Source organism: Balaenoptera physalus (assembly GCF_965194825.1).
Source record: "Balaenoptera physalus genome assembly, chromosome: 7".
Lineage (NCBI taxonomy): Eukaryota > Metazoa > Chordata > Mammalia > Artiodactyla > Balaenopteridae > Balaenoptera > Balaenoptera physalus.
Genome location: NC_138886.1, coordinates 66,216,466 through 66,243,619, shown reverse-complemented (window position 1 = coordinate 66,243,619; position 27,154 = coordinate 66,216,466). Strand labels below are relative to the sequence as shown.

Here is a 27,154-nt window from a genome sequence, read left to right as displayed (position 1 = left end):
CCAATAGGTGATGACTTGAAGGTAGTGGTTCCCTTTATTTTTAATTTTAGAGTTAAGGTTCCACACAATTTTAAATGTTCCTTGAGTATTTGAAAGGTGGTCCTAATGAGTAGTAGGAGTTCGATTTAGCATTTTTTCATTTTCACTTGTTTGAAATGATTTGCCAGTTGACTGTGTGTCTTTTATGGCTATTGTAAAGTAGACTAAATATCAATGGCATACTTGGACTGTATTTATAGTCTTCTGAATAACGACAATCCCAAAATATCTAGGGCTGAATAGCAGAAAAGATTAAACAATAAAAGTTATTAACAGTGTTGTATATAAATATTATGGTACATGGACATGTTTTCTACAAATTACCATCAGCCTCTTTTATATAAAAGCCACAGATACACTGTTAATAAAATGTTTTTAAAAAATTTCAAGATCCTGAATTTATATGTAGGTTTTTAGAACTGAGACCGGATTACAAGTAACAACTTCTGTAGATAGATACTCATTCATGCATGTCCTTATTTTTTGATTAAATTTAGTTTTAGCAAGTGGGTAAATCTAAGTTGGGAGTGTATATATAGTTTAAACAGGTTAAAGTTTCACTATAGAATTTTGTATCTAAGGCTTAGGTTGGAAGCAGTTAATAGATTCTTAACTCATTGCGGACTTGAGGAGCAGTGCTTTCTGAATTCCTCTGCAGCTGGTCTCATTTACCATCTACATCCTTACAAGAAACAGTTGAAAAACATTTCTGTGGAAGGGAGGCAGCCTCCTCAAATCTTTCCTGTTGGATGGGAATTACATAGGATCATTGGATCATTGGTTAGTAAACTCCTCTCTCAAGAGCTAGAGGGAGCCTCATGATTTTATTAGATATACTTAAGGTTTTTTTTTTTTTTTTAAAATCACTCTAGCAATCAGAATGTTGCAGAAAAAGAGATAATGAGTACTGGCTTAGTGTTTAGGCTTAGAGGTGCTATTGTAGTTTCTTTTTTTTTTTTTTTTTTTTAGCTGTGCTAGAAGCAGCAGAACTGTCTCCAAGAACAGTCAAATAGTCAGCTAAGATTTCTAGGGTTCTACCTTTCAGATGATCTGAGGATCAAGCAAAATGCACCCCGATACATTTTAAATCTGTTTTGGTTTGCTAAGTACTGTTTGTAGCTTTGTCAACTGATGGAGGTCTGTTAAAGAGGCCAACCTTCAAAGTTCTGTTAAAAGGAACTTCCTACCAAATCACTGAGGCGGGGGGTACCTTCTTTCTGTTCACTCAGGGCAACCTCCTTTTTTTTGAAGTAGTTATACGCATAACTGCCGTACTCTGGAGAGAAAACTCCTTTAAGATAAATATTTCATGATATAAGCATAAATAGTAAACCATTTATAAAGCCAGTGTATTAGGGATCAATAAATTAGTTAAATTTAAAGAAATAGAACTTAAGTGGTATTAACTTCAATATTTGTTTAATTTCACATTTGTTTATCACTAAAATCTGTGATGTTTACTTTAAATGGTCATTGATCATAATTGCGCTTTAATATTTATATGCTAGTTTTTAATAGCATTACTTTGGACAAACTTATTTACCATTTAAGTAAATAATACAATCGGTGAGATAAACTACCCAGATTGGTCTTTTTTTAATCTTCTACACAGTAGCTCTCATTATGTTGCTAGCCAATAAAAGTCTTTATTTGTGGCTTATTAGAACCCTCAGTACAAGCAAGAGTTCAGCTATAATTTAATTTGGCTGTTCAAAGAGGCTCCCTTGTTTTAAAGCATGTTCTCAGTACGATTTTACCATTTATTGTGAAACTATATTCTAACTTGTGCTTATGCATAGGAACAGTTTTACAGATATATCATTTTTTAATGTTTGGCCATAGCAGAGTCATACATTTTTTTCCTTTAAAAAAATCTGTATCTAACAATGTCAGGTTTTTTTTCCTTTTGCTTTATTTTTCCCTTGACATTCTGGAGCACTTTTTTCTTGGTGATTTGAATAGCCTTGTTATGATAATTTAAAATCAGTTCCCCAAGGAATATAACCTTCCCTTAAGGTATAGTGAGTGGGGAACTGAAAAAAAGTTAATTCCATAATTAAGAATTCTAGCCGAGGATGTTTCACTACTGCAGTCACTTGAAATTACAAAAAAGTTTGCCTTGTACTTTACACATTGCTAGGGTGATAAATTCAGTTTCCTTACAGGAAGCTGCTGGGAAGTTTTGCAGTGAGTGGAAGATGGTTTGAGAGTTTTGGTGGTAGTATTCGTAACAAATCACTTGAAGACTAGACCTTGACTATAGAACTCTAAGATGAGCATTCAGGAATTCTTCCTCAAGGAAGGCAGAATGTAGAGCTGCTAAATGAGTCACTGCATGTATATCTTACCAGTGGGAATCGCATCAAGCCACCCCTCTAGATACAGTATTTAATAGTTGTCAAAATGTACAGTATTGTCTTGGAACTTGTGGTTCACGAGTTCATAGTCTCTGCTTTTTTGTGTTCAGTACAAAGATGTAAGAACCCACACAAAACATTTTTCTCTTATTATGACCTTACATTTGCCAAAGTGCCCCATGCTGAAATTCCTTTTCAGTGTCTTTTTTTTTTTTTTTTTAGTCCAAAGCCAGACGTGTACCCAGACACAAAAGCCTCTGTGTATAGCAAGCTGTTTTAAATATTGTGACTCGACGATGTGCTGTCCTTTCTCTGCTTGAGCCAAGGATCTCTGCTCAGTGTCTGGATTACCAAGCTCCTTCTTCATTGTACCTCTTGTCAACCATTCCTATTCATTTAACCTTTCATTAGTGTCTGTGCAGCTTCACTGTCTGGAAAGGCAAGGAAAAACCGAAAGGCCCCACTGTCACAGTTATTAGATTTCTCGGTTACATCCCAGCAACCATAGAGAAGTGAGAGTCGACACTATTGTCGTGCATGCTGCTGTCCTGGGGTGCAGCCCTTCTGTGCACGTCAAGGACATGTGCCACATGTTGATATGCATCCCGGGGATAAATGCACAACACGGGGGATAGGCCGATGCTGGCAGTAATGAGCTCTGTAGGAGTTATTGCAGAGACCAACAGTTTGTGAAGGAATTTTGCTTAACAGGCCAAGGAGATAGACAGAGTTGAGGGCTGCCAAGATTTGCCTGTGCGGAGCTTAAGTCAGTCGCATTGTTTTCAGCTAAACTTCATTTGAGGGGAGAATTGAATAAGTTGGACAGCAAGGAAGAGTCTTATTTTCATTTTTTAGTCTTTCAGAGGACCCAAGTGATGTTTCTGGTGACTATTCAGTGTATTATAACTATTTTTTATACTGACTGAATCATCTATGTAAATGGATCTATTAGCAGTTTGTTAATTCTTCCATATCTAGAAAAGAATTTAAGAGATATTTCATAGATGTCATATATGTATTTTAAAATCCATGTAAAATAATGTAGCCTATTTAATTTCCTATGTTACTATTTTCCCCTTTTGATTTCCCTCTAGCATCTTTTGTATTATCCCTTGATTCCTTAAAAATGCATTTGCCTTGTTGCCTCAGTGTAAAGGAAGAAAAAGATGATCATGGATTATTTGCAAATCATAATAAAGACCAATATTTGCAGACTTTGGATTGGAAAATATTACTCAACATCTTAAGATTCATCAGATTACTTTTTAAGAATTCTCAACACATTTGAATAGAAAATGGTAAATTATAATACCTGCATCTCACTTTACCCACAAGTTCATTTATTTTTTTAAATTAGGAAAATCTTTGTTGCTAGGGGCGACTAGAATATTTTTGTCTTTCTAATTTAAATAATTTTTGTCAGTTTACCAAACTCTTTTGGGGCTCCCCAGTAGCTTTGCAAATATATGAGTGATTTATTACTGAATCCTTATAAAGTGATTTTTAAGTTTTACTTGACCTTACCTTCTTTAGCCAAGGCTAACTTTTTCACAGTTGTATTTGAAACTTTCTCTGCTAAGCTTTTCATGGTGTCTTGTGGGCCAAGTTATCTTTGTTTCAGGGAGGAGAGATGAGCTATTTCCACATTCCTTTCTTCAGGTGGGATGATCCTCTGCAGGGAAATACATATTCATTCAGTAATTGACAGCTAAGTGCCCAGCCAGCCCAGGGCCATGTCCCAGTCTCTTGACCATTGGATGGAAGTTCTGTGCAGATAGTAAGATGAATGTACTTTGATCATCTCAGGTGACCTGGTGGCCTTCCTACGGACAAGGCAGGGGTGTGTTAACATTGCCCCTTCTAATATTCCCGTTCCCATTCATTATGGTTTGTGTTGGCAGAAGTAGAAGAGGAAGGAGGGACACTTGAGGCTGTAATTTTACCTTCCCCCCAAAAAGCCATGTGGTAGTTAAAGAAAAGGAATGCATGTCAGGAGCTACTCTCTAAAGGAATTCTGCACCTATTCTTCATGCAGTCAGTATCTCAGCTGGCTGACCACGCCTTGGAAAGCAGTTGCACCACTGTCCACTCCAGAGTGAGAACAGCCCGGGGACTGGGTTTAGAGGCAGGTCCCATTCTAGTCTACCTAGGTCTGAGAGCCTCCATTTCATCTTTGGTAAAACAAGTGAGTTTTGTAATTTCTATATTTCTTTCCAGTGGGAGCACTTTATATTTTATGTGATAAGACTATATAATCAGAGCTGTTTACCATTTTAATAGCTATATTGAGATATAATTCACATACTGTACAATTCATATGCTTAAAAAGTACAATTAATAACATTCCATTGTATGGCTGTAGCACATTTTATTTATTCATTCATCCAATGATTGACATTTGAGTAGTGTTCACTTTTTTGTTATTACCAGTAATGCTGCCGTGAACATTTGTGTGCCTGTGTTCTGTTTCCATTTTTGTTAGGGATATACCTAGGGGTGGAATCGCTGAGTCATGTGGCAACTCTATCTTTCACTTTTTTTTTTAAATAAATTTATTTTTGGCTGCGTTGGGTCTTTGTTGCGGTTTGTGGGCTTCTCATTGCTGTGGCTTCTCTTGTGGACCATGGGCTCTAGGTGGACGAGCTTCAGTAGTTGCAGCACGTGGGCTGAGTAGATGTGGCGCATGGGCTTAGTTGCTCCGTGGCACGTGGGATCTTCCCGGACCAGGGCTCGAACCCGTGTCCCCTGCGTTGGCAGGCGGATTCTTAACCACTGAGCCACCAGGGAAGTCCCTACCTTTCACCTTTTGAGGAACTGCCAAATCGTTTTCCAAAGCAGCTGCACGTTTTACATTCCCACTAACAGTGTATAAGTTTCCTAATCTCTCCACATCCTCTCCGAACTTGTTTCTATCTGTCTTTTAATTTTAACAATCCTAGTGGGTGTAAAGTGATTTTGATTTGAATTTCCCTGATGATTAGTGATGTTGAGCATCATTTCATATGCTTATTGGCCATTTGTATGTCTTCTCTGTTTAGCAGAAATGTCTGTTAAATCCTTTACCCTTTTTTCATTTAGGTTGTCTTTTTATTGTTGGGTTGTAAGCTCTTTATGTATTCTGGACACAAGTCTTTATTAGATACAAGATTTGTAAATATTTTCTCCCATTCTGTGGGTTGTCTTATTTTTTTGATGGTGTCCTTTGAAGCACAGAAGCTTTAAATTTTGACAAAATCCAATTTATTTTTTCTTTTGTTGTTTGTACTTTTGGTGTGCTAAGCAATCATTGTCTAACCCACGCTCATGAAAATTTACTCTAAGAGCCTTATAGCTTGAACTCTTACGTTTAAGTTCTTGATTCATTTGGGCTAACTTTTGTGTATAATATGAAGTAGGGGTCCAGCTTCATTCTTTTGAATGAGGGTGTTCAGTTGTTCCCAGCATCATTGGTTAACAGTTCTTTGCCCCTTTGAATTATCATAGTACCTTTTGGGAAAATCATTTGACCATAGATGTAAGGGTTTTTTCCCCCTGAACTCTCCACTTGGTTCCACTGATCTATATGTCCATCCCTGTGCAAATACCACAGTCTTGATTACTGTAGCTTTGCATTGTTTGCAACTGAGAAGTGTGTGTCTTCCAACTTTGTTCCTCTTTTTCAAGATTATTTTAGCTGTTCTTGGTTCTTTTGCAGTTTATTTTTATTGTGATAAAAATATCACATAAAATTTAATAACTTAATCATTTTAAATATACAGTATAGTAGTGTTAGCTGCATCTTGCTGTGCAACAGATTGTTAGAACTTTTTCATCTTGCAAAATGGAAACTTACATCTATGCCTATTGAACAACAACTCCCCTTTTCCCCTCCCCATAGATGCTGGCAACAACCATTCCACTTTCTAAGAATTTGACTACTTTAAATACTTCATATAAATGGAATCATGTGGTATATATCCTTCTGTGACTGGCTTATTTCACTTAGCATAATGTCCTCGAGGTTAATCCACATTGTAGCACATGACAGGATTTCCTTTTTTTTAAAGGCTGAATAATATTTCATTGTATGTATATACCACATTTTCTTTACCCATTCATCCTTAGATGGACATTTAGATTGAGTCCACTTCTTGGCGATTGTGAATGATGCTGCAGTGAACATGGGTGTGCAAATAACTCTGCAAGATTCTGCTTTCAATTCTTTTGGATATATATCCAGAAATGGAGTTGCTGGATTATATAGTAGTTCTATTTTTAATTTTTTGAGGAACCTCCTTTCTGATTTCTGTGGCTGCTGCCCCATTTTACATTCCTACCAACAATGCACAAGGGTTTCAATTTCTCCACATCCTTGTCAATGCTTGTTACTTTATGTTTTTGATTTTTTATTTTTTTAAATAGTGACCTTACTAACACATGAGAGGTTATATCTCATTGTTTTGATTTGAAGTTACCAATGATTAATGATGTTGAGCATCATTTTATATGCTTGTTGGCCATTTGTATATCTTCTTTGGAGAAATGGCTGTTCAAGTCCTTTGCCCATTTTTATTGGATTATTTGATTTTTGGTTGTTGAAATGTAGGAGTTCTTTATATATTCTTGATATTAACTCCTTATCAGAAATACGGTTTGAAAATATTTTCTCCCATTCAGTAGGTTGCTTTTTCACTCTGTTGATTACTTTCTTTGCTGTACAGAAGTTTTTAAGTTTGATGTAGTCTTATCTGTCTATTCTTTCTTCTGTTGCCCTTAGCAGTTTACTTTTAAAACTCAGAATTATCTGATCCTCAGAAGCGTAAAGGCTATGTTAGGAAAATACATCTATCGTTCGGGTAAAAAACTCTTGGTGATACTCCAGGGGACAAGAAATATGTCATTTGGTAGCCAAAAGATGATGGCTCTTAGCTCCCTGTGAAACACCCTGGTTTTGCTTTGATGTTTCTTAATTATCATTGAGTTTAAAAGCATTCTAGGTGTTCTATATAAGAGATACACTTCATACCCTGGAGGGTGGAATTAAGTACCTAGAAATAATTGTTTTTAGTTTTATAAATAGCTCAAAAGGAAAGGAAAAAAAACATTATTGAGAAAATTTGTCTTCCTAGATATTCCATTGTAACTAAAAAACACCACCAGTAATTAAAACTAAAAATTACTGTATGATCTCAAACCCAAACTAACTGGTCCAGTTACGTTTTAAATAAATACCATGTTCAAATCTGGCATGGCACATTTGGAGACATGAGCTTATTTTAAAGTTTACCTGACAAATTTTATAATTAATATACCTCATCGTTGAGTTAGAGAAGCTTGAGAGCAAATGAAAGATAACGTAATTTGGGGGCAGCTATGCTGTATCATTGATGAATTAAAAAAAAGTTTGTTCCCTTTTAAAGTTCTAATTTTTCTTTATTCATGCTAAGAAACAACTATATTTATCTCCATTTAAAGTAATTGCTTTCCTAGTATTCTGATGAGCCGTTCTTGCTTAGCTACATTGTCTGGTTTTGGCCTTTTGCCAGTTAGTTTGGACAAAAGTTTCATTATTCATTCAGTATCAACTATTAATTAGATGGCGAACTGATCAAATATATATGTGGAGAGTATGTATTTTTCCCCCCCTCATCAATGTTTACCTAAGTTACATAAATAGTAATTAGCCAATTTTAAATTGTATCTTATGACATACAATTACTTTTCTCCTGGTGAAAATTCTAGAGAGGATTTACAATCATTTATAAAAATTGTATGGTAGAAAATCTTATATTTACCATACACTTGATTTTTGGTTATAAGAAATTTCATTATAACAAATGACACAGTTTTTATTAATGTTGAGCAATAAATCAATGCTACTTTTCTGTTTCACATGTTATGACGTGCTCATATGTATCTTGTTTTATATATATGGAATGACAAAATCATGTGTACTGTTATGGTACCTTTCATGGTTTAAGGACATAAAGTATGTAATTACCTGGAAAAATACAGCCATACAAAGAAAGCCCATTCATTTCTCTGTCCTATGGTATTTAATCTCCCTGTAATACACATTTTACTCTAGTGGATTAGGGAAGTTTTTTTCTGCTAACACGTCTGTACACTAACAGGTAAGCTTCTGGAAGTACAATATGATAGTTCAGTTTTCCTCTCATTCAAAATGGTGATAGGAAACAAAGCATAATATTTGTTCATATTGGTTTTTGATAGACTAAAACATTAATTTCACTTCAGAGTACATTAACTCTGAATAATATGAAAAAGTAGATAAATATTTTTTAACCTCAGAAATTCTGCCACGTGTTAAGCCATATTTTTTACCCTGTAAGTCCTTTGCAAAAAATATTTTCACATAAAGGATTTATGTGTGTCCATTGGTCTTTGCAGCTTCGCTTATGTCCATAAACAGCAACCAGTCACTGACATGACATTTCTGTGTACAGAGGACTGTGATAATTAGATCTAATGAAATGTGTGTGCGTGTGTGTAGGTAGAAGCATCAGTGACAAACTGATAGTCTGCAACTTCCTTATGGGAGAGGGAGAAAGCAGAATAATATAGTTCACTGAAATTTTGTTTTTGGGTGTGTGAGGGGGAAGGGTTTGACACATATGTGCATTTTCATACTGCAGTAATGCCTGGTACAATATTTTTTGTAGTCATAGGTATATGTTATGGATGGCATGGATGAATATTGAGTGTATCATTGAATATTTCATTAATATTGTCAAACTGTGTTTCTGAAATACAGATATGCCAAAGTAATCTGTTAACAGCCAGCAGGTAACTGTTTACTATATGTAGAATAACTTGCTGTAGATTTGCATGAAACATTAGACAATAGTATACTGATTTGGTAAAAGTAAAAGATGCTTTTGAAAATGATCAGGTTTTTATGTTCAAGTGGTACATTTCACATAGGCGTGGGAGTTGTGGTTGTCATTATTTTCCACAGCATAACACAACTTTTCAGTATTTTAGATTGTAATTAAACAGGCGATTGCATTTCTGTGATACACATGACACTCTGTTCGGCACCGTATGTCTAACAGATGAGGTAGAAGTTCTAACCCTAATATGAAGGAGCACAAAGTTCATTGGCAGGAGGGTATTCATTATCTTGAAAGAATAACCATGGTCCAGGGGACTCCACTGGTCTTTGTATGTTTAGAAATCTAATTTTGTCAATACACGCTTAAAAGAGATCAGTCCTTCATGGACTCATTCAGCTGTTCACTGACTGAGGGGTGGAGATTACATACCCACATGTGCATGCCTGCACACACGCCATGTGAACATGTGTATACCTACATACCTTATTAGGTGAAATACTTCCATACTACGCCTATCGGCATGCTTAGCACATTCTCTCCTTTGCAGGCAAATTTAAGTAGGGAGTCAAATCATAATCGAAATGTTGCTCATTGCTTTATGAACTTGGAATTTGATCAGAGAATATTAGGGATGGAGGTGGAGGGTGTAAGGGCCTCCTCTGTAGAGAAAACCTTTCCAGTGGCCTCTGTTTACAATGCACCCTTCAGACTCCTCACTCCTGGACTGTGCTTGGAAGAGCATTGACAAAATTGACCCCTGTTGCTTTTTTCTGCTTCCCATTCACCTTCTGACTGATAAATTCTTTTTTCTCTGGATATGTTAATATTCTCAAGCAGATATTAGGCAACTGTCCTGGGAGCTACTTGTTAAGGTGACTTTGCATCTGTTTGGTTTTTTATGGACCTAATGCAGATGGCAGTCCCATTTCATTCATTTTAAATTTCTTGGGAGATACTTCATGCTACTACCTTACATGTAATGTGTTTTGTATATGGGTAGGTGAGAATGGTGGGAAGCCACAGAATAAGGCTGCAGTTTCCAGGAGGAAAAAAAGATGTATGTTGTTGTTTTTTAAAATAATAAAGCTTAAGACCAGCTAAATACCTTTTAGAGAAAGTTTCTATTGTTTAATAATACCTTGTAGAGAAATATCATGATTTGAGATTGTCCTTATATATAGGTGGAATACACTGCAGTTGAGAAGTCAGTAAGGGTGTGTGTGTGCATGTGTGTGTGTGTTTAATCTCTGCATCTATTTTCTGTGTGATAGAAAAGTTCCTCGATTACTTTGGGATTCTCTTTTCCATTATACAGTTAGAGCCAAGATTAGATTTTAAAGATTCTCAGTGTTTCACATTGTGTGATGTTCAACATCTCTTTACTATTTCATGGGTGCCAAAAAGGACCAAAAAGTTAAATCTGTACCTTTGACTTCACATTGGTTGATTCCAGCAACTTCCCAGTTAGTTTCTTTTTTTTTTTTTTTACTTTAGTCTTTTGTTCCCTTTAGAACACTTTAATATCAATTAGATTTTGACTACAGAGAAGCGTTTGTTAGGGGAAGAGAAGGTAGGAGGATAAGGCACTGAACATCCACTGAGCCTGAAGGATAGATGTTGGTGGACAGGGGAGCCTCCTGTTGGCTGTGGTTTCCTTAGATCTAGTCCAGCTTTCATCCTTGTGTCCCTATTTCAGTCTGCAGTCTGTAAGTTTCAGAGCAGTTGTGGTACGGTTGTGTAGTGTGAGAATTTTATTATTTAAACCTATAGGGTTGAATGTATTCCAAATTTTGAATTTGAAAAGGTGTCAGAACCAAAAATTAAGTGAGGGTGGTGATGGAGAGAATGGAAAAATTGCACAGGAAATGTTGAACACTGATAAAAATATAGTTAGAAAAATACATTGAAAAACAAAGGGCCAGTTAAAATGAGTGCCGTGAGACTTAACGTTTATGTGACTCCCCAACCTCCTTGCTCACCACGTTTTTCCTCAGAATCTTTCAGGGTCTCCTCCTCTTGTGCCCCTCATCTACTGGGCAAGTCCTGTTAGATCTGTCTCCTGACTTCCACCCATTCACCATCACCCTGGTCAAAGCCCTACCACCCTTTACCTGGAATACCGCAGTAGCTTCTATTTGGCCCGGTGCTTCCATTCCTGCCTCTGTCCTGCCCACTACACCCAGAGGACTCTTTACGGAGAAATCACTTCCCTATCACAAAACCTTCCAGTGTCTTCTTTCATCTTACCACACCTGCAATGAAATCCGAACTCCTGCCGTGACTGAAAAGGACATGTAAGATGTAATCCTTGCCCAGTGCTCCAAAATCATTTCCTACCACCGCTCACTCTGCTCCCATAATGCTGACCTTCTTGCTGTTCACTGAATATGCCAAATTCCTACCTTCCTTAGGCCTTTGTACGCAGTTTTCCTCTGCCTGGAATGCTCTTCTTCCAGATTTTTGCATGGCTTGCTCCCTTATTTCATTCATGTCTCCTCGAAAATGTTATCCCTTCAAAGAGAACTTACTGACAGCTTTTGTCCCCCAGCTGTCTCTCCACCCTGTATGTTTCTCTGACCTCTATCCCTGCTTCTTTTCTTCATGGCATTTATCACCACTAGAAAAGATACTTAATTTGTTTACTTATATGTAATTTATTATTTGTCGTCCACCTTCCTGCCAGGATGCCAAACTCCATAAGAACAGGGACCTTTGCCTGTCTTGTTAATTTCTGAATTTCTGCTGCCTGTAGCAGTGCCTGGTATGGGAAACACTCAGCAGATGTTTATTGAGTGAATGAATATACCTGCATATGATTTTCCTTGTAATCATTAACAGATTTTATCGGATCTTAGTTATTACTTGGAGGGTTATTTATGGTATTTGCTGTTGCAATTATCTGAACTGCTTATTGGATCAGTGGTTTCCAGGGTAGATGTAAACACCCCAAGAGGTATGCAAAAGTCATCCTATAAGATCTGGGGAAAATGAAATTCGATTTATCTCATTCTCCTATTTTTATATTTGTGTTTTGTAGTGTGCATGGTATCTTATAGTACATGTATAAGAGATACATTGTGCAATCAAATTTGATGCTATGGACTGAGCGTGATCTGGACCACGATGGTTAACTTTGTTTAAAGCAAAATATATCTCCGTAATCAGGCTTTTCACAGATGTTGTGCATTTGAGTAATAAGGTGGTGATACCACTCGTGAGAATGTGTAAAGTCTTTCCCATTATTCAGAAAATTGTACAGATCTAATATTGGGTTGGGAGTGAGATATTATTTATGTAATTCAGCACACATGTGTGTACTGATAGATAGTCCTTAATATTCAACTTCTGGTAGAATTTTCAGGTATCTTGAGTTAAATTGCTCCTGTAATGGGGCCCTTTGTACCTGCACTAACCCATATGAGGAGGTATGTTGAGCCATTTTAAGTGATGATTCAAGTTTGCTTGCTACCTGATTGGTCTGTTTGGGGTGATCTGTGTTTTTGGTTGATTTTTGAATAATTCTTTTATGTCAGTTTTAGTAATTTAGGCCTTTTAATGAAGCTTAACTGGGTACTTTGGTGACTTCAGTTTTTTTTTAAACAGCTTTATTGAGATATAATTCACATACCATACAATTCACCATTTTAAGTTTTACAGTTCCATTTTGTAATTACAATACATGCAATTTTGAAGACACTATGGGGAAATAAATAAATGATAAACTTAGAATTCGGAAGGAAACCTAGTTAGGTATTCATTTTAGTACCTTCTCAAGTTAAAGGAAGTTTTATAACATTCGAAGAACTTGTTAATAAAAATTTGATAAGATTCATAAACTTGAGTGAAACATTAAAGTAATTAATATACTAATAAATGTGCTAAGGAAACTTGAAAACCAAAAATAAGTAGATACAAGTAAGCATTATTCTGTATAAAATAGTCACCCTAGAAGGTCATACACTGATGTTAGCTTAAAATGTTTTGGAGCTCATCATTTGGCGTTGGGTTTGGACAGCCTGTATCTAATTCTTTTAATTATCTTCAGTGCCAGCAAATTTTCTGTGACAAAAGTTTTGGTTTTCTGAATTGTCTAGAAGTTAAGCCTGATGAACATGGTGGATGATAAAGCCAAATAATTCTATTTTTGGTAAGAAGGAAATTGGCACAGTTGATTTTTCTCATATAACTTATGAATTGGCTCTGGAAATAGTCACAAAGGAAAAATTCCAGAAACGTTTTGAACAATAGTAGTGTTGTTGGAATGAGTGCAGTGTCCTGAGGTGACAACTCAGACATATTGACTATTTTTCCCCACCAATAATGGAACTTCCTATTAATATCCATAGAAACTCATTTGGTTCTAGGAGAACCGGTGGGAGATTTTTTGCATATATAGATTCATACATGCATGCTTACAAACATTTTTCTAACCATCAAATTGTGTTAGTATTTTGTAGTCTTATGCAACTGGGCTGCACGTGGCAAGTATCCGATAGATTGTACTTCAGTGTAGATCTTGTGAAATCTGAGTAAAAGTATTATAGGTTGTGGCCTGAGGAGGCCTCTGAAGGCAGAGATGATCAAGGAAAATTTTACCTAAGATGTGAGACTGCGTAAGTGCTCCATGATATTAAATGGTTGTATGTAGCGCTCTTTGGCTAGAAATTAGAACGATTGTCACATAGCTTATATTGTATACTTTGTCTTAGTTTCAGTAAATCTGTATATGTGAGGCATAAATAAATACTCGGGACATGAGAAAGCAAGTGAAGTACAAATTTGTGCACATAAACTGTTTCTGAGGCAGTCTTGTCTATACTGACAGATGACAGAAGTCAAAGGAAAGAGTAGTTGCTAAAGGGGAATATGATTTTATTTTGTTTTTTATGTTTTAAGATTTGTTTTTGAATTCCTGTAAGTTGTAGTTTCAGGTGACACTTATCAATCAGTTTCTTTATGATTACTTTCTGGTTCTCAGTTGAGAAATGCACTAGTTATACCTTCTCGGAAAATGCTGTGTTGTTAAACTTTCTTCCAATTCATCTTCCAACCTCTTCTCCACAGCACAAAATGCTAATTTTGCATGGAATCTGTAGATCTTGGCATAATTTTATTGTTAAAAATATTAAAAGCAGTTTTGAAAAATCAGTTTATTTTGTGAAATCACACCCACACCCTATCTTGAAGTTTGTAGAAGATTTTTAGGAATGAGAATTCAAGAAATAGAAAGGAATGAAATAAGTTTGACTCCAGAAAAGTTAACTTTAGATGTTTCTGGATTCCCCCAGAGTTCTCTGAAACTTTGGAACTTTCTGATTTGAAAGAAAGTTAAGACCAACTGGTATTAGAAGTAAACACCTGTAAACTGTTGGGTGTTTTCTTTTAGCCAAACCCAAAGTGAACTTATACATACCTAGTTTACTAAAGCTTTTTACATAGTTCTGTGAAGGTAGAGAGGGCTCTTAGCAGGCCCTGTTATAAGGTGGAAAGCTCTGCTCGACCAAAACATGAGTGCATCATTAATACTAGCTTTGTAGGAAACACATGTGCTGTCTTCATGGACCATTTGGCCCATAAGATGGGATTTGTCATAATTCACTGTCATGTATGATGATTCCTGTGGGAGTGTAAGGTCTAGCTGGATGGGTTCTCCATGTTTTTTATCTTGTTCCAGGGTGGCTTATTATACTTGAGAATGTGCTTAATTAAAAGCTCTGTGTTTTCCAACACCCATTCACAATACCTACACCTGACTTTGTCCATGGAATTCCATATGCAGATTGAGGGCAGTCATGACTTGGAAGATGGAAGCTGTCAGACTTGAAACCTACTTCCATTTTTTGGTGTCATCTCTTTACCATGAGATATTGGACCTTTCTAGGTTTTTCGGATTAGTATTCTCAGGAAAAGAAATTTATATTTGATAAGAAACTAAAGAAAAGAACCATTTATTAATATTGGATATTTCTCAGAATATCATGAGATTGAGTTTTGTTGTGTTTTTATAAACTACTGCAACATAAATTTCTTTTTAATAAAATCTTTGGCTGAATCCAGGCCTAAACCAAGACCCTTTCTTAGAAAAGGGAAGTTTTGGAATATTTCATGTTATAATCTTTGAGATCAAACACAGTAGGATCTTACAGAATTTCAGCTTTTTATGTATGTATGTAATCTGTTTCTTTACTTTCTTAAATTTGCCCCTCATTTGAGTGCAGTCATACTTTATTATAATCAACTGTTTATACAGCTCTCACATGCTGCTCTGTAGATTCTTAGGTATATAATTATGAAATTTTCATCTTTCTATCTTTATCGAGGAATAATAAATGATCCTAAGTGGATCATAATTTAGTAATGTACTTATCTAGTAGTTTCATGTTTTAATTTTTAAAGCTCTGCTGAAAGATTCTGGTTTGGGGCTGTCTCGGCAGTATATCTTGGACAGACGTTTAATGGTCAAAGTTAAATTGTACTGCCTTGTATATTCCATTTTTAGAAATTAGTGTTTCATCCCTGATTGAGAAATCCAAGACTAGGACTATTAGACTTTTCTAAATGTGTTTAGCTAACATTCAGCCTTCTTTGAAAGGTGATTCTTTTTCACCAAATGAATTTTATAAAGTCAGCTTCCTTAATTTGTAATGTAGGCGCAATGAAAGCCGCAGGGTGTTTTTTTTTTCCCTGAGAAATCTTTAAAGAGATGTTTAAACAAATCAAAATATGCTTATAATTTTAAAGAAATAATTTGGTGTGGCAAGTTTTAAATTTAAAAAAAAGGCATATACATACATGCACACACACACACTGCATAACCTCTCTTTGAGTCTTTGGTTTAAGTCCTCTGTCATATAATGCCAAAAACTTTGTTCTGAGCTGCGTGTGTGTTGAAACATGTATGCCTGTCCTAGTGTCATAACTAATTATATCTCTCGTATGCTTACTTCTAGTAATTGGAAAGTAGACCTACCGCAGCAGAGGATTTTAGTTTTATCTTGAGGACCTGCTATAGAAATCAAGTTTTCGACCATGCAGTAACTTGACATTGTAAACTGATATTACTGTTTTAAATATATCATCCACTTTGTGTTTTGCAGAAATAGTGTACTGTAAGGGAAGAAAAAATTCCAGTGGTTCTTAAAAGCACATCTGTCTTTAACAGTAATGATAAACGCTAATACTGACTCACTTTGCAGTTTCGACTGCGATAGTTCATTTATAAATTGGAAATTGACAGTCTAGTGTTGTGATAACAAAATTTTATTGGCTTTCTCTTTCCCAAAGTTTGTCAGAAGGTTGTAGCTACTGGCAAACCTGATGGTGCTTTGGTCACTTAATCTTCATGGATGGGTCTAAAATAATTCGGGGCTCATTCTATGAAAATGCATTGAGTAGAATTTTCACCGACTAGTTTAGAAATCCTGTCTTGGACATGCTTGTGACTGGGGCAGCAAACAGTGTGTAATATGCACCAGCATGTATGAAAATATGTGGTCCTTGTCCCTGCCTGCTGCAAGAGGACTTTACCAGGCTTCAGGCTCTGAGCTGTAGTCTTGTCGCAATTAAAGTCTTAGGGCTGGGAGCAGTTAATGCTGGTGATAGATTGTGGTATTTAGCGTTGTGCTGTGTTCCCTGGTGAGCTAGTTCTGTAGACTTACAGGATTCTAGTCAGAACTTGGGAAAGACTCTACCAAAGAATTTGTGGTGATTAAATACTTTTGAAAGCAAGAAATACAATGACTTTTATTATTAACAGGCAGACCTATTGGGCTTTGCTTAAAGAAATAGTGAAAAGATGATGCAGTTCTGTGATTGATAACTGTTTAAAATTTAACACCAAAAATGCTAGATTTTCTTTTCTCATTATGTTAAAGTATTCCTAGCTTTGAAGTTTCTTTCCTTTCATTCTTTCATTATAGTTGAAAATAAAACTCTGCAGTTCTGTATTTCAAACTTAACTCTGTCTTCTGTATTTTATACTAAATCAGTTTTTATAAATTCTGCATTGTTTCTGTCCTCTGGTAACTTAAGTATGCAGAGGCATTGAACTTGAACGTTTTGTGCTCTGACATGTGGGGTTTGGATTCTTGGTATAACTCTTCTGTTTTGAAAACTGAACTCCCAGTGGTTTCTTTCTAATCAGTATATCATGACCTATTACATTAAAAAGTAAGATGGTCTAAGCCATGTAACTTTTGAAGACTGTGACTGTAAAAAGCATGCATGAAATAATGAAAGTCTTTCCATTTTTTAAATGTTCATTTCTCTTAGAGTTTTTGTGGTGTCAATCAAATGAATGCCAGTGTTTGGTGTTAAGAATAACTGACGGTGGAAATCTGAATTTGCAGCTGATGGGCCCCGTAAGAGAGAGGGTTATCTCCAAACGTGGGGCACCCTGGCTGTGCGTGACAGCCTTGGCGTCCAGCCTGACGGATGGGAGCAGCTTCCCACTCATCAGTTGGCTGTGAAACACTGAGACGGGGAAGATGTTACAGCTTGTCTGGGTTCTGGACCTGGGGGTGCTGCCACCTCCACGGGGTGTTTGGAAATCTTGGGAGATGGTTTTGTTTGTTACAGATGAGTGGAATTGGAGTGCCTCCTGCTATGTAGTGGGCCAAGGACACCTCATTGTCCCAGCCGCAGAAGAATTTATCCTCAGTTATGACTTGTTCTGCCCAAAATGTCAGTGCCTCTGCTGGGAATCACTGGATAGTTATTGATATGAAAAAAAAAAAAATTGGTAAAAATGATTCGCTTTCCCCCTAGAATTGCCACCTGACTTTTTTTTTTTTTGGTTGTGCTGTGCAGCTTAAGGGATTTTATTTCCCTAACCAGGGATTGAACCCAGGCCCTGGCAGTGGAAGTGCTGAGTCCTAACCACTGGACCGCCAGGGAATTCCTACCTGACATTTTTTTTAAAGGAATGTTTCCCTCCCCTTCCCTGCTTTCCCCATTCCTTCCCTTTAGTATAGTTGACCCTTGAACAACACAGGTTCGAAGTGCCTGGATTCACTTATACACCGGTTTTTTTCAGTAGTAAATACTACAGTTCTACATGATTTGAGGTTGGCTGAATCCTGGATGTGGAAGCAGGGATATGGAGGGCCAACTGTAAGTTATTCTTGGGTTTTTGATGGTGTGGAGGGTTGGTGCCCCTAACCCCCATGTTGTTCAAGGGTCAGCTTTCTATACTTGATTGCAGCTTAACAAATGGAACCCCAAATTCCGCTTCTTAATGTTCTTGAGTAAATTGATTTCTAAAGGTATATGGATATTTTATACGCTTGGCATACTAAGAATATTTAGTTGTGAGCTCCCAAGTCAAACCCAGGTAGACCCATTTATGCAAATACCCATTGTATTGTGTGTCAGTGTTTGGCAGATGAGCACATTATATAAGTGTGTTGAAACTCATGTCTCTAATTTTTTTTGTAATTAAAGAAAATAATTATCTTTGTGAGAAATTGCTATAGAATTAAAGAATTTTTAAGTCAACAGAAAAACATTAGAGTAAATAAAACCAGAATTTGATAAAAACAAATATTTTTACATATTCATTACTTTCTCATGTCAGTACCAGTTCTGAAATTTTGACTGGAAATTTCAACATAAGGCCCTGTATTTGAACAATATTCAGTCTGGAATCACTATTTAATATACAGAATAGTACAGAAACATTCTCTTCTCCTTCCACACACATTCATAGTCATGTGGCAACCTTAAAGTAGCTCAGAAGCATTTAATAAAACCCACTTAGTCAGCAGTAGTTTTCATTTATGAAAAAGCAGTTTAGGTGTGTGTGTTAGTGTGCAGCTTTAGAATGGCCATAAGTAACGTCTCAACACAATCCAAGGATAATAAATCAGCCCTTTTTTGGGCTTCTAACAAGAGTTTTGGCTTTGGTGTTGGAATGACCTGCATTTGAATACCGATACCTCTACTTACTAAGGTAGAATCTTGTTGTACAAATTCCTTTACCTATTTATTTATTTCTAATTGTGGTAAAAAAACCCCCACATAATATAAAATTTATCCTCTCGTCCATTTTTTTTTTTTAATGCAAAGACTTTCATGGAATTCTAATCAGCGAACAACATTACTTTTTTTTAAAATTTTATTTATTTATTTATGGCTCTGTTGGGTCTTCGTTTCTGTGCGACGGCTTTCTCTAGTTGCGGCAAGCGGGGGCCACTCTTCATCGCGGTGCGCGGGCCTCTCACCATCGCGGCCTCTTTTGTTGCGGAGCACAGGCTCCAGACGCGCAGGCTCAGTAATTGTGGCTCACGGGCCTAGTTGCTCCGCGGCATGTGGGATCTTCCCAGACCAGGGCTCGAACCCGTGTCCCCTGCATTGGCAGGCAGATTTTCAACCACTGCGCCACCAGGGAAGCCCTCGTCCATTTTTTAAGCGTAAGTTCAGTAGCGTTAACTATATTCATATTTTTGTGCCTTTTTAAAAAAAACTTTTTATTTTGAAATAATTTCAGGCTTGCAGAAAAGTTGGAAAAATAGTATAATAAATTCCCATATACTCTTCACCTGGATTTCTCAAATGTTAACATTTACCATGACTATGTAATTAAAAAAATTGAGATATAATTTACATACTATACAATTAACCATTTTAAAAAGGGTACAATCAGTGGTTTTTAGTATATTCACAAGGTTGTACAACCATTGCCACTATTTGATTCTAGAATGTTTTCATCATTTAAAAAGCAAACTATACCCCAAAGTAGTAACTCTCCATTCACCTCTCCACCTAGCCCTTGGCATCCTTTACTTTTTGACCTACTGTGCTCTCTCCTATGAAATATAATAGTATTGCTACCTGGAGTATTTTGAGATAACATATGTGAAAATGCCTCACATGGTGTCTGTCAAAGGCAAGTGCCAAATGCTCATTCCTTTCTTTTCATTTATCATCTGAACAGAAAGTATCATACTTAAACCTACATGAATTATTTTGGAAACTGTGATGCCAGTGAGAAGAATGGTTTCTTTTCTAAGAGAAAATTGAATTTTCTTACTAGTTTAGCAGTCAAAAACATAATGGAGGCAGTTACATTAAAATAGCTAATATAAGGTAAAACAGCCTCTGAAACTCCAAAAAATATGTCCATAAAATAGTGTTTTGCAGACATAGGCTAGGGAAAAATCTTTTGCAATGGTTGCCCATCGTGCATGCCAACTTTTTCATTGATTAATCTTTTACTTTGAAGTTTTATCTTTTTTGACACGTTTTATGTGTCCATTGTTTAAACATTTTCAAACTTTGTATGATTGACTTCATAACAAGGCATGTAACTACCACAGTGTGGTAAAACCAGTCAAGGATCATAAGGGTTGCACTTTTATCTTAAATGACAGACAGGTCCACCTCATGACCTGATTAGCCTTTGGTGATATGATGGTTTGATTGTGGATGCAGTTTAGCTCAGATACCTGCATTTTGAGGAATGATTAGTTACTTATGGTTCTGATTGCCTTATCTACAAATGTTGCAAATGTTCTAAATATTTATAGTGTAGTAGGAAGCAGTATAGGGTAGCATAGGGATAGAAAGCATATGAGTCAGAAAGGCCTGAGTTTGAATCCCAACTGTGTTATGGGAAGTTTGACAATGGACAGAATTTCTTGAAGTGTCAATTTCCTCATTTGTTAACTTGGAGGGTAATAACCTTCTTTGTATCAGGTCGGAGCGAGGATTAAAGTAGACATAGCGTGGGTAAGGATCAGCTCAGGGCCTGATATACCATAAAAACTCTTTAAAATGGTAGATGTTATGCACATTTCCTTGTGTGTTGCTTAAAGAAGGGCCTCTGTAGTCCTGTGATGCTGATTAATTTATGTGTGACCTTTTTTTATTTGCCTAGAACATTGCATATTAGGTCATTTTTTCTTGTGAAGTATAGAAGTGCAGTGTTCGAATGAAAAATCTGAAGAGCAGCAAAAATAATGACCACCCTGGCTGAGGTTACAGTGGTGGAACTGGTGGGCTCATTTCAACCCAAAAAGCTGATTTTTTTTTTTTTGATATATTACTTCCTGTTTAAAGTTATGCCTGCCTTTTGCGAAGTAGCTAAAATCTTTTATGGTACTGAAAATAATAAGTTAAGGAAATTGGCCAATTTGAAAATGCACATCATCTATATGGTAACCCTTCTCTGATGAGCAGTCTTAGTCTTATTTTACAATAGAACTGCTGAATTAAAGATGACTGAAATGTTCTTTGGGTGTCAGATTCATAAACATGATTATATACGGTTTTTGTGGCTGGTGATGAGCATAGGAGTACCAGTTTTTCCCAGTCACTCGACCTGGTAATTCTTTTTTGCTTTTGGTATTTCTCCCTGCCTTAAATTCTTGAATCTAGTGACAAATTTAGTGTGTGTCACAAATCTGCCTGTTTGGAAAGGCCATACAGACATCGCAATATTTTGTCATCATGACATTAAAGGAAAAACACTTTTTATAATAGGGTGAATACTTCTGAGCAGAAGCAAAGGTCAAGCTGTAGAGTGAACTTTTGAGTGACAGCTGATGTTAGCATGGCTTAAGGGGGAGATGCCAGGTCGACTGTGGGCATTCATTAGCTTCATGGATATGAAATGACAGTCTCTTTGCCCTTTTATGCCAGGGAATGCTGAATTTTCTAAAAGCAAAAGGGAGAGGAGCATGTGTGGCTGCCAAAATGAGATGGTAAGAAATTAAATGATCAGGACCCAAAGCAAGGAAGAGTAGGGGTTTAGGGTGTGTGTGCGATAAACATTCCAGATAGGCACTGTGGAATGGACCAGAAGGCACAAGGTCTGTTTTTTTTCTAACCCGGACTCTGTCACTGACTAACTGTTTGATCTTTGTAACTTTGGTACTTCTTCAGAGCTCCTTATCTGAAGAGCGGACAAAATGAAGGATGGAAAACAGGTTTCTCCTCCCTTGCAGTATTGATAGATCGGTAATGGCTGCTTGAGAAAAGGATTCTGAGACTGCCTTGGGTCAGTGGGAAGGAGTTGAGCGGTTGCTGATGACCGTTGTAGGGGCGTGTGTGCTGGCAGGCATACACGTGTGTATGTAGGTACATGCGTCGCATTTGTTGACTAATCGTAGTTCAGAATCCTTTTCCATTCACATTGTGTATCAGAGGTTACATTTTTCATCGCTATAGGGTTGAGATGATCTTTTTTTTTCAAGTGCTTGACTTTAATCATTTTTACATTTTACCACGAATCTTATAGTTTATGAACATCGTCACAGAAAATTTCTCAACATATTCCACAAATACTCATTTGAGTTATAATTCTTCCCATTGTATAGCGGAGATAATAAAAGTACCATGGATTTAGGTGTTATGACCAGGTCACAGCACTGTAAAGCCAAGGGGCACAAAACTGGGAACTGAATCTTCAGACTCTAGGTTTTGCATATTTTCACAATATTATGCTTCAGGAGGTGAGTAAGCTAGTAATCTTTTGAGTACTTACTATGTTCCAGCTGTGTGCATTATTATCTCATTTAATCTTTTTAAGCATCCCACAAACCAGGCAATATTAACATTGTTTATCACTATGGAAAAATGAAGCTTCAGAAAAGTTAAGTGGCTTGCAGCAAGTCATCCAACTTGTAAGTGACAGCATGAGGATCAGAGTACAGGCCTAAGTCAAGGACCTGAGCTCTGATAACCACAGTATTCAGCAGTAGAGACGATCTTCTTCTAATCGACCTTTGTATTCCTGCCTGAAGGTCAGTGTATTTCTGCTTTGGGGAGAGAATCATAGGCCATAGAGCCAGCTGCCTAGTAGGCATACAGTGATGGCCTCTGGGAAGGAATGAAGTGGTTGTTGCCTGAGCTAAAGAGTGTACAGCATGCTGCACGTAAAGTCACGTGGGGTTCTCTTCTAACCTGCAGATCCAGGTGATTCAAACCTAATAGGTCCCTTCAGAAAAGTAAGCCATCTAATGAACCACAGTTACTTAAGTGGTTATCGTTAGTTAGTATTTGGTATAGGGCATTCATTTTTATTCTAAGATAACTTTCAAAACTAAGTCATATTTTGGGTTGTAATTTAATACCAAATAGAAGGAAGGTAGGTAAGAAAATTGGTGATGGCGTGTGACTTTTGCCATATTGATACACAACATAATATAAACAGGGTATTAAAAGATGCAGAACCCTTAGCAGCTAGTGCCGGTTACGAGTGGCTCAGCATTGCTGAAAGCAAATAGGATTGCCTCCAGCTGTACAATATATACAGACTGTTGGAGAATTTTTGCTTGACTTTAAGGAAAGAATACTTAAGTTTCTAATGCCTTTCATTATCTAAGAAAATTATCCAGAGTTGTTAAAGACTTAATCCACTGTTTTAGAAACTCCACATTTTAGTGACTTTTAAATATTAGGTCTTTGTATAAGAAGGGACCTATGTCAGAACTAACTACTGTTAGCTCATTTTCACTGACAAACAGAATTAGTTTTTCTTCACATGCGTTCCTCAAGACATTAAATGTAGGAAACCTCTTTGTGGCACACGTAGGCCAACATAACTTTTTGTATTTCTTTGTGTCTGCCTGAACCACCATTAAGATTGTCCCTGCCCAAGGGTACGAGTCATGTTTTATTCATGTTTGAGTCACCAAACCTAGCATAAGCCTGGCATACAATAATTCCATAAATGTTGAATCAGTAGCTGAAATTCAGTTTTACCTAAGAGCAACAGCAAACTACCAGGTGAAGATCATGTCTACTGTTTGAAGTCTAAGCTGTAGAAATCTGAAAATACACTGGATTTTCCATTCTGCAGTTCATACAGGTTAGCATGTTTTGTTGTGATCTGTTTTCATAGAGAAATCCTCAAAATCTGGAGAGTGAGTGGTAACAACTTGCATTTCTTTGCTTTGTTTTTCCTGTAAAAGTCTGTCTAGATTTAAATGCCAGAGGTCTGTGCATGAAAAAGACTCCAAAGAAATATTTTTTGGTTAAAAATAAGTGGTAAATGGAAACTTGTGTACAATATACAGTATTCTGTGGGCCTTATTTAACTAGACCTAAACATCTGGTAGCCTGAGCCGTCAGACTTGCACAGCTGCAAAGGACAGTAGTGGATCTTGTTAGGATTTGGCATCTGAATGATCTGGTTGCGTCTTCCACTTTGGTGTTTTTACCCCACAGATAATAAAATATAGAAAGCAGAGCAAAAGTGAAAGAGTGGATGCCCTAGGCGTTTTAAATGATGGGGCAGAGGTGTGATGGCCCTGGTAAGCAGTACCTTGGGAGCCCCCAGGTCAGGCTACTTGCGGCTCTGTTGTTCTGGTGCCTCATCTTTGAAGTGGTATCACAATACGGGCTTGGATACCTTCTGCTAAAAGTACTTGAAAAACTGTCATTCCGGGGCTTTATTTATCTCATTGTATAGATAATATTTGAGGACCTCCTTTATGCCAGGCATTGCCTTTGGGACTGGAGATAATTCCCCAAGGACTTGGCAGTCTGGTGGAATTAGGGTTTTCTAAGGTTGTGTTTCATGATGTTGTGGTTTTATACTACTAAGATCTTTGCTGTGGATCAATTTTTAGCTCCAAGAGCATGAAAAGAAAGGAAAGAGTAGAAAATGTCTCGTTACTTCTCTATCTCTATGCCTTATACAAACGTGACTCTTTGAATTTACCTAAGTCATCCCCCACATCAGGTAGTAGGACACTGGGCGGGATTTTATCATACAAAAAACTTTTCGGGGGCACAGCCAAAATATTCTCACAAATATTGAACCAGGTGTATAAGTTGACTAACTTTAGACATGTAGTTGTCATTATTAATGTAAGTGGCTTGCTATTACTCAAAATGCTGTGGACAGCCCAAGGACCTTTTCTGATTCCTGTGTAAGCAGGGAAGTTTAATTTGCATGTATATATTGAGGTTGTCTCTTCTACCAAAAACTGAAGAAAATCATCATTTTTACTTTACGGGATTTGTTAGTCCTAGTCTTTATAGCAACTTCACGTTAAACATTGATTAGCAAAGTATCCTCTTTTTGTTCCTGATGGTGAGGGTTCCTTAAGGACCTGGGAGAAATTAAGATTGACCGAGTAGAGTTGAACTTAATTAAAAAAATAAGGGAGACATTAAATTATATTCTTGAATCGGTTTTCTTGAATATTTTATTTCCTGGGAAGGAAGGGTTTAGCAAAAGTTTTTAAAAACAAGATAAACTAGAGATTACATCACATTCATGGCCACATTATTGTTTGGGAATATATTTCATCTGCATATATGCTTTTATGTTTTTAAAAAAGACTGTTCACGGACGGTCCACTTTATATATGGATTTATTTGACTCCATGACTAGTTATCATTGACTATAACTGAAAAAAAAAAAAAAAAAGACCTCTATTCCTTTGTCCAGATTAGAACAAACTGTGTTTGAAAGGGGGGCCATGAGGATACCATGAGTAACCACAGACTTGGCCCACAAAGGAAAGGAAATTAGGGAAAGAAGGGAGCCGTGCCTTTGGTCCCCCCAAATCCTAGTCTGGGAACCATTAACAGGACCATCTTGCTGTGCGGCACATTCATAGCGTGAAAGGCAATTTCTAAAACTGCTAAAACCAATCCCTGTAGGGTTTTAGAGATTAAACTCACCACCCTGTGTTATAACCAGATGAAAATAATTATGTACCGCAGCCTGCTTCTGAGTGGGGTGAAATGGATTTCTAGTGCCAGGATTCTTAACTAGGTGAGATGGGTGCTGTGTTTTACTAAAGGCTCCCTGCAGTTCAGAGCCTTATCCTATTAGGGCAAGTCTCAAAACTGGTCAGACTGGGAAAAAAACAATACAACTTTAGACATCAGTTCTTTTAAAACCTCTTCTAACTGAAATCTGTGTTTTTTGGCAAGAGACTTAAATCTCATATTTAAAATACAGTATCAGAACTGTACCTTGTGCATACTAGTTTTTTGCTAAATAAATGTTAAGAGAAAAATTTTTTATAAGCACAAAGGCAGTTTAGGCTCAGATTCTGCCTCTATAAAATAAGGATAATAATGGTACCTACCTCATGGGGTTGTGGTGGTGAGGATTAAATGAGTTGCTATATGTAAAGTGGTTACAAACGTGCTTGGCACATAAAAATAAACCCAAACAATTTTGATTGAAAAAAGCAATCATTTGTTGATGGAAATATTCAACAGTTTTGATTGCCACACAGAAAAAGTAGACAGTGTTTACTATTATTATTATATGAAGTCCCTGCTGCTAACATCCCACAAGTGGAGAATTGTTTCTCCATTTGCGTAGAAGGACAGTGCTGATCGTAGCACACGCTCTGTAACTCAGGTCTCCTTTGAACAATGGCACGAAGTTTGTGATACTAGTGAGTGAAGCTATTATCACTAAATGAGACTCACTGACTAGACTTTTCATAAGTCCTCATGGGTATACATGACTGACTTTGTCCCAGTGAACACTGACTTCTGTGGAAAATATTAACCAACCATACACAAGTGAGAATGCCGAAGACACATTACCCACTGTAGAATTATCGACTTCTTAAAAAAGAAATCAAAACTAACAAAGGAAGGGGAATCTGTTACACTATCTTTTTGTGAATTCACTTTTATAAAAATTCTTTGCTGGGTGCTTAATATATATAGGGCAGACACTGTACTAAGCTCTAAGGACTCAAAGATAGGGGAAAAAGAGTAACAATCCCTACCCTTATGGAGGTTACATAAGAATGAGACTAATAACATTTAGATAATCAGGCAGAATTGTGAATGGTAAATGTGGTAAAGTTGGTAATACAAATGTTGGCTTCCAGATACATGTCTTCTGAATCCTCTAAGGAAGGTGTCATTTTTTTTTCCCTTCCCACAAAAGAGAAAATGGGCCCAAAGAAGATAGCAGACTTACCTAAGGTCAGGCAGCTG

General features: G+C 36.8%; 1 protein-coding gene across 16 annotated transcripts in view; it reads left to right on the top strand.

Annotated features, from left to right (window-relative positions):
- BNC2 (basonuclin zinc finger protein 2) overlaps nucleotides 1-27,154 on the top strand; it is a 430,833-nt gene that overhangs the window by 13,721 nt on the left and 389,958 nt on the right. For 10 of the 16 annotated variants that reach the window (XM_082468016.1, XM_082468015.1, XM_082468014.1 and 7 more), the window contains exon 1: nucleotides 714-27,154. The exons of 5 other annotated variants lie outside the window; for them this stretch is intronic. In XM_082468016.1, coding sequence (XP_082324142.1) covers nucleotides 27,002-27,154 — 153 coding nt within the window. In that variant the 5' untranslated portion in view covers nucleotides 714-27,001. Of the gene's footprint in view, nucleotides 1-524 lie in introns of those variants that run through there. One more of the 16 variants, XM_082468004.1, reaches the window with a different exon arrangement.